Here is an 8,922-nt window from a genome sequence, read left to right as displayed (position 1 = left end):
TGATGTGCTGCGTAATATCCTATGTAATAATGCCTGTTGTATTTTGTTCAGTTTGACGTATTGTCTTATGTTTGTGTTTGGTTGGAAGGATTACAACTTTTGATTAGATGTAAAAAGACGTATGTTTCTTTCCCTTTCTTTGTTGACGCGTTAGAGGAAGTCAGGAACGGAGGGGGGGGGGGGGGCGACTATATGCCTAGATCCCTGCCTCTGCCTCCTCTTCCTCTTGCCTTGCCCTATGTAGCTATTGCTCCCTTGCTTCCTTGTCCTAATTAAGATTTGTTGTTCTCAAGCTCCACCTTCATCCCGTATGGAGCCACCGTCGTGTCAGTCAGCAGCCCTTACGTCTTCATGTTCGATCCGACCGACACATGGTCTGAACCTAGCCTAAACCCACAGGTGCTAGTTCATGCAGGGCATACTACACAGTATCTATACCCTAAGGAGCTTTCAACTTGCCCCACAGGGTTGGGAAATGAGCTCGTTGCATTGCTCTTGGTTTAACCATACTAAGAAAGCAAGCACCTTAGGGCATAGATACTGTATAGGGAGTCCTGCATGAACAAAAGCCAAAGGGTAAGGCTGTGTTCGGTCCATGCGCCGGCCGGGTCGGGCATGAAGAAAGAGGGACAACTGACTGACACGACGGTGGCTCCATACGGGAAGACGTGAGGTGAATGGCCAATGAAGAAAGGAAGCGCTTGCTAGTATGGACATTACTCTGATGCACTAGGTTTTTCAATTCAAAACATTGAAATTACGATCTTCTGGATCAAAATTGCGTTGCATCAATGCATTTTTAAGCAATGCAACACAGTTTTTGTGTCACGAATGAAATAGGTTGCCGGTATTATATTGAGTATGTCGAAAGCTTCGCTTCTTCCTGCTGCCTCACCTGTTTTTCTCCGCATTTTAGTTTGCGGCGCTTCCCTTTGTTCAAAATTTAGAACAGTGCACTAGTCATGCTTCATTCAAAACCTAGAGCAGTGCACTCATCTTTTTCTTCAAAATAGAATGTTTTCATTATTTCCCAATGGAAGGTTAGGGTGATGAGAAGCAGGAGCAAGAGGCGGTTGAACGAGACATCCAAATACATGATGAAATATGAGCGCGTCAGGAATTTGGGCACTTGTATCCTGCAGATAAGGTATTTTCTTTTTTCATTTTTGGTGGATTTGTGCTTAATTTTGGATTGTATCTGTGTAATATGGGGAGTGAGCTATTCTTTTTTGGTGTTGGCAGTATGGGTGCGCCTGTGATGGTCGAGTTGGAGATGAGAGTGATCCACTTGAGATAAAGTTTGTTGAATATGTTTTTTGTGATTGATGGAAAAATTCATACGAGTGTTTCTTAATGTGTGTGTCCTCCTTTTTGGGAACTTAGTGATGGACTTGTAATATTAGAATCTTCTACTTTCTTGCTGGGGTGGTTGTGTTACAAGTTGGGCAGAGAAGATGATTGAGGAGTAAGGTTGATGATCATTCAAAGAATAGATAGGTAACTAGATGAGATGAAATGATGATCATTTTTTGTGTGAGAGGGATAGCAGCGTGTGATACCCATGTATAGGAGGAAAGAAGTTAGATTTCCATAGTTGAATCTGAAGCCTTTAATTGCCAGAAGTTTAATCCAATTTGCGTCAAGGCGAAGTTACAGTATTCACTTGTTTTTGTGCCATTTCTAATGGGTTAGCCTAAAAGTTAAAGGTTAAATATAGAAGTTGTTTTGACTGTTTTCTACCATGACAAAGGATAGCCTTAGTAGCACTCTCAGGACGAATGCTGCAACTTCCGAATGGTGAAAATTTAATGGATTAAACTCCTTTACAATCACTGTGTGTCTGCTGTTTCTATGAGCAAATTGCTTGCTTATTCTGTCTTTTTGTATACTTCCTTGGGTGATTTGGTAGGGTAATGAGAATCTATTAAGATGTTTTGCTGTATTTTCAGTGTCCCTGTCAAGCTGGGCAGACACCCCACTGCCGCAGTACAATTTGGGACACTGTTAATAAAAGGAAAGCTCAATGCATTTGATTCTTTGGAATTATCTGTCTTGTGGTCAACTAGAACAAAAAGAATCTGTTTGGAAACTGGTTTAACCGGCTGAAGATTACACTGGAATGTATAGAGGAACTTGGAGACCTGGTTGGTGATAATTAGTTTCTATTTTTCCATGTTCAACGGTACACCACCGTATTGGGAATAATTAAAACCCATGGGTAGGAGGGGGAATGGTTAATCCCATATTCGTGTATTCCTAATGCTAATTTATATCAAGCATGTGTTTTGGAATGACTTTGCAAAGCCCCATTCCGTTCTTTTCTAATTTATATCAAACATGTGTCTTGGAATGACTTTAGAAATCCCTATTCCATTCTTGGCTTAATCCCGCACACCAATCACATTGTTCATTAGTACATTGTTTTATAACATCCTTTTAATCACACCTTTTATAAGTCTGACATTGATGATTTGTATTCCTAACAATTATTGAAGTTTGCAGATTTTATTGAAAATAATAAGATAAAAGCTTATTTTATTCAAATGCTAAAGTCTCGGAAATGCACACGCCCCAAACACGTGTTCAACATGCCGTGTACAAATCTAAAAATATTAAATAAAATAAAAAGGGCACTGTGACATTGCACAAGAATCCCCAAACCCACAAGTAACTGAAAACCAGGAAAACAAATTCCTTGAAATAACACTGCTAGCAATGGGCCTCAACCTTGTCCTTTCTACCTACAACACATAAAGCTATGAAAATCAGTACATGCAAGAAAGGAGCACATTATGACATGAAAAAAGGGATCACATGATGAAAATGAGCTACGTATATTGTAATCTGCCTCTTTCTTAGGTGCGCCGCAAATCCTATCCCCAAGGTCTGATTATTAAAACAAACCAAAAGAAGGCAAAACTAGTTAGCTCAATGCCATCTCCAACTCACTGTTGTTCAGATCAACGATGCCAGATGATTATTCCCACATAAAAACACATAATCAGGATTAGAGAAAATATTATTATCAAAGCATATCATATGATTATTCCCACATCACAAATACCGGAAAACACATAACCTGCATAAGTGGAAAGATTTTTACTTCAGTATCGATATCCCGATCAAGCAAAACATTATTAGTACAATCCGCACCATGCAAAAGCAACTCCCCTGTTCCAAAAACCATCATCATCTTAATATATGGAAATGGAAGGCAGCGTGGAGCTGTGGCCATGGAATCGACCTAGAACCAATAACCATAGAAAGGATGAACAAGCTTCTTTCTCCACTTTATCAATGCCCTGTGTGGATCTCGATTTTATCTGGGAATTGTAAAAGGGTAAATATACTTTTTGTTTCTTTGGTTTTAAAGTAAATGGCAAACAAAAATCTTGTGAAAAGATGATCTTAGAACATCACTGTTTATTTATTCTGCCATCTTCCTTTTATCAGAATACTTGAATATATTTTTACAATCTAAACCTAATCTGTTAAAGAGGGAACAGAATGAGTAGCAGTTTTCAACTTGACATTGATTTCACTTTAGCTTTTCACCAACGTATCTACCCTACTAAATTCTGATACAAACAGAGGTAAAACAGAGGGAGGGGGATTCAAAAAAAGACATCTCCATATCATAACATATCAATAGCATTAAAAAAGAGTTCCGAATCTAAACAATAAAACAACGAACAAACCTACCACATACAAGGCCAAGCCAGAAGCCAAGTACCGATTGGCTTGTGAAAGCCGAGGGAGATGCGTGTATGGCGGTGCTTTTTCCGGCAAATTGTCGTGGTTTCAAGGCAAAATGCGACTTTAGAAGGGAACCGTTCGATCCTGAAGACAAACGTGGACCGTTCGATTAAAAGCGCAAAGAAATTGAGGGGAAATTAAAATCCCTAAGGGCTGACGACGTCGTATTGGAAGGATTAGGGCTCACTCAGTCGAAGGAGGAAATTGGGGATTTAGCATGAATTGGCCAATCACTCGAGGGCTTATCGCATGACATGTGTACGGTGAAGGATGCGCGTGAATGAAATTGCAGATGGGTTTCTAATTGGCTTGTCCTTGCACTGCCGTTGGAGCCACCTATGAGAGCTGGAGGAAGGACAAACAACACCCTTTTTTTGCTGTAATTTTTAATGTTTTCCAACTTTATTTCCTTGTCTTTTTTGTCTGAAATTGTTATGTATTGGCAAGAGATTGTTTTGAGGAATTATGATGAATGAATTCAGTTTATTTCCTTCATCTCAACTCTCTGTTCTTTCTCTTTCCCACCTCCCTCTTCTTCTCCTTTAAAATTCTGCAATTCAAACATCAAAATTCATTACATTTGGCTTCAGAGCCAGATGATTCTTGGACCTGAAAAACACACAAAAATTGGCTGATGGCACACGATTAAAAGAAATACAAGAGGCTAAAAAAAAAAGCTGATATTATGTTTATGGATGAAAGAGCTAGAAGGCAAGCTAGTGAAGATGAAATACAAAGCCGTTTGGACCAAGTTATGGAGGTGCAAGAGGGGCTTCAAACCTCAATGTTGAATGTTGAGCAAAGTTTGATAAGACCAAGACAAAGTTCTTTGCTTCACCAGTACTACTTGACAAGAAAAAAGATGGAGGATGGAGATCGTGTGTTGACTACAAGTATCTTAACAAACTTACAGTCAAACATAACTTCCCCATACCTGTTATTGATGAGCTACTTGATGAATTACATGGTGCCAAGTATTTTTCTGAAATCGATTTGAGGTGAGGATACTTTCAGATAAGGATGAGGGAATGAGATATACCAAAAACAAGTTTCATCACTCACCATGGACATTATCAATTCCTAGTCATGCCTTTTGGATTATGTAATGCCTCTTCTACTTTTCAAGCTCTTATGAATGTTGTTTTTGAACCATGTCTGAGGAAGTTTGTTTTGGTCTTCTTTGATGATATTTTGGTCTATAACAAAGATTGGATAATGCACATGGTAGACCTAAAAAAGATGATGGAATTACTAAGGGGACACCAGTTATATGCTAAGAAAAGTAAGTGTACTTTTGCTCAGCTAAAGGTGGAATACCTGGGACACATTATTTCTCAAGAAGGAATTGCTACTGATCCCCTCAAGATTGATTGCATGCTCAAGTGGCCAGAGCACATAGAGGGTTTCTGGGGCTTATAGGATACTATAGAAAATTTATCAAAGGGTATGGGATCATTAGCAAGCCATTAACAACATTGTTGAAGAAAGATGCATTTGAGTGGAATTCTGAGGCTGAGGTGGAAACTGATGCTTGTGGCAAGAGAATTGGGGCAGTTTTTATGCAAGAAGGTAATCCTATAGCTTATCCAAAGCAAGGCATTAGCAGCAAAGAATTTGGGGCTATCTACTTATGAGAAGGAATTTCTAGCATTTAGCTGTAACCAAATGGAAGCATTATTTGCAAGGGAACCACTTCATCATCAACACTAACCAGAAGAGTCTAAAACATATATTGGATCAAAGGGTAGATTCTACGCTTCAACAAAAGTGGGTAACTAAATTACTAGTGCTCAGTTATGAGGTCCAGTACAAGAAGGGGAGTGAGAATAGGGCAGTAAATGCTCTCTCTAGGGTGGGGCATGAGGAATCTGGATCCCATTCCAATACTATCACTACCCAAGTACCATTGTGGATGGAAGAAGTGTAGGGCAGTTATGAGGGCAATACATTATTCCAAACCATTCTTCAGGCAAAATCAGTTGATAACTCCTCTTATCCAAATTATACTTGTGAGGCAGGAATACTCAGAAATGGGGAAATGGTGCAATTAGAGAGAAAATCATTAAAGCAATGCATGACTTAGCTTTAGGAGGTCATTCAGGCATCAATGGGATTTATCAAAGACTCAAGTCACTATTCTATTGGCCTACACTAAGGACTGATGTTCAAGCATGAGTTAAAGAATGTGAAATTTGCCAAAGTTCCAAACATGAGAACACTTCTTATCCTGGTTTACTTCAGCCACTGCCCATCCCAGAACAAGCCTGATCCCTGTGTGTCTATGGACTTCATTGAAGGCCTACCTAGGTTTGAAGGTAAGGATTCCATTCTTGTGTTGGTTGATAGGTTAACAAAGTACTCCCACTTTATAGCACTCAAGCATCCATTCGTAGCTACCACTATTGCAAAAATCTTCTTTGATAACATCTATAAATTGCATGAATTTCCTGTAAGCATTGTGATAGATAGGGACAAAGTATTCATAAGTAGATTTTGGAAGGAACTATTTACATTATCTGGAGTTTCCTTGGACATGTCCTTAGCATATCACCCTCAAAGTGATGGCCAAACTGAAAGAGGCACCCAATGCCTAAAAAACTATCTAAGGTGTATGTGCCATCAGAAACCAAAGAAAATGGGATAGTGGCTTACATTGGCTGAATTTTGGTTCAACACCAATTCCTATACGGGGTTAAAGTCCACTCCCTTTCAAGCATTATATGGATACCCACATCAACAACTATCAATTGGGACCATATCTGCAGAACCATCATTTTGAGGTAGAAGAGCTTATGCAAGAAAGGATCAAAGTATTATAGCTGCTGAAAGATAATCTTCATCAGGCTCAGCATAGGATGAAGACCTATGCTAATAAGAAGAGGACTGAAAGGGAATTCATGGTTGGGGATGAAGTATTACTGAAGCTATAGCCTCAAGGACAGTCTTCAGTATCTCTCATAAGACAACTGAAGTTATCTTCCAAGTACTTTGGGCCATACAAAGTACTAGAAAGAGTGGGAAAAGTTGCTTTTAGACTTGAACTACCCCTAGGTTCCAGAATTCACCCAGTCTTTCATGTGTCTCCTCAAGAAAAAGATAAGCTCAAAATACTTCCCCTCTGTTAATCTGCCTGAGCTGGAAAAAGAAGTTTTTAAGATATACCTAGCTACGATCTTAGCTCGAAAATTAATACCGCGCAACAACTTGGAGTGCCGCAAGTTCTAATTCAGTGGTCCCACTCCTCGCCGAAGCAGGCGACGTGGGAGGATTATCAGGTGGTCGCTGCAAGGTTCCCTGGTTTTGATCTTGGGGACAAAGATCTAAAAAAGGAAAAGGAAATATCGTGGTTTCAAGGCAAAATGCAACTTTAGAAGGGAATAGTTCGATCTTGAAGACAAATATAGATGGTTCGATTAAAAGGGCAAAAGAAATTGGGGGGAAATTAAAATCCCTAAGGGTTGACGACGTCGTATTAGAAGGATTAGGGCTTAATCAGTCGAAGGAGGAAATTGGGGATTTTGCACGAGCTGGTCAATCACTAGAGGGCTTATCGCATGACACGTGTACGGTGAAGGATGCGCGTGAATGAAATTGGTTTCTAATTTTGGCCTGTCCTTGCACTGCCATTGGAGCCACCTACGTCAGCTGGAGGAAGGACAGACAACACCCTTTTTCTACTGCTGTTTTTAATGTTTTCCAGCTTTATTTCCTTGTCTTTTTTGTATGAAATTTATATGTATTGGCATGAGATTGTTTTGAGGAATTATTATGAATGAATTTAGTTTATTTCCTTCCCCCCAGCTCTCTGTTCTTTCTCTTTCCCACATCCCTCTTCATCTCCTTTAAAATTCTGCAACTCAAGCATCACAATTCAATACACAAATAAGCATCAACCCATGAACAATCACCTTCATTTTGATTCGAATATTTGAATTTTCTCTCCTTTTTCATCGGTTAAGGAAAGGGACGAAAGAACACATCCCTGCCCAAGCTATGATTGTGGAAGTCATGTCTCATTGTGTTTCGGACCTGGACGTCATTCCCGACATCTTAGTGCGGCTTCCCATTAAGTCACCTTTGCGTTTCAAACATGTTTGCAAAGTCGCTTTGTCGTTTATTTCTAGTTTGGTGTTCATGAATATGCAGTTTGACAAGTATTGAGCTAATCCTAATAATGAATCATTCATTATTGACTGCCTATCTCCTTTGTTACACCATACATTTTCTGTCATTAATATTGAGTTTGGGGAGCTACCCCTGGAGCTTGTGCCCCCTTCTCCTGCATCCATCCAAGAACTGCATCTTGTCGGCTCTTGCTATGGATGGCTTGCTTGGCTTTGGATGATGACGGTATTCTACTTTCGAATCTTGCCCTGAACATGCGAAAATTTGTTGAGGTTTCTCATTTATCCCCTGAGTGGGTTTCTTATGGCTTGGGATATGATTCTAGGGCTTCTAATTTTAAAGTTGTCATAGTCCTTTATTTGACGGGGAGAAAACACAAGAAGATATCGGAAAAATACAGAACCCCTGGGGACAAAAATAGGGTCCAAGCCTACTCCGCTAATTCGAATAGTTGGAAAATACTCGACTTGGATATTCGATATAACGTGTCACCGAACAAAAATGATGTCATTTTGCATGGGAATCTGTATTGGCTTGCGGCCATCGATGAGAACGAGGTTGTTATGTATTTGGTGTGGTTTGATGTCTCCAAATCATTGCTCAAGACGGTGTCTCTCTCCTCTCTTAACTTGGAGAAAGAGACAACAGTGCGTTTTATGGATTTTAATGGTGATCTGGTGGCAATAGTGCATGACGAAAATGATGAAAGCGAGTTGAAAATAATTTATTTTTGGGTATATGATAATGTGGAAAAGATGTGGAGGCATAATTACAATTGAGTGGCCATTGAGAGGGAAGTGGATTTTGTCTGTATCTCAAAAAATGTACATGTTACAATCTGTACATGCACATTAGAAATATGTATATGAAAAAAAAAACCTTAAAATATATATGAGAGCTAAAATGCAACTCTCCTAAATTTGGAGAATAGGGATAGATTAAAAGATGTTGACGAGATGAACAAAAAAAAAAGAGATAGAAGACACTTGGAAAAGATATTAGTTTATCGCTTTATTTTTCTATATATTTTTTTCATCTTCC

General features: G+C 39.3%; 1 protein-coding gene across 1 annotated transcript; it reads left to right on the top strand.

Moving 5' to 3' along the window:
- On the top strand, window positions 8,079-8,660 carry LOC105157403 (F-box/WD-40 repeat-containing protein 1-like). Its single transcript, XM_011073816.1, has one exon. It carries the CDS (start codon window positions 8,079-8,081, stop codon window positions 8,658-8,660), a length of 582 nt encoding a protein of 193 aa, XP_011072118.1.

This window comes from Sesamum indicum, linkage group LG3, assembly GCF_000512975.1.
Source record: "Sesamum indicum cultivar Zhongzhi No. 13 linkage group LG3, S_indicum_v1.0, whole genome shotgun sequence".
Taxonomy (NCBI): Eukaryota; Viridiplantae; Streptophyta; class Magnoliopsida; order Lamiales; family Pedaliaceae; genus Sesamum; species Sesamum indicum.
Note: the sequence above shows the minus strand (reverse complement) of the source record. Positions and strands in the feature narration are given on the sequence as shown.

Excerpts from the sequence above, each read along its gene's own strand:
- LOC105157403 (XM_011073816.1), top strand. The coding sequence starts at position 8,079 with ATGGCTTGCTTGGCTTTGGATGATGACGGTATTCTACTTTCGAATCTT.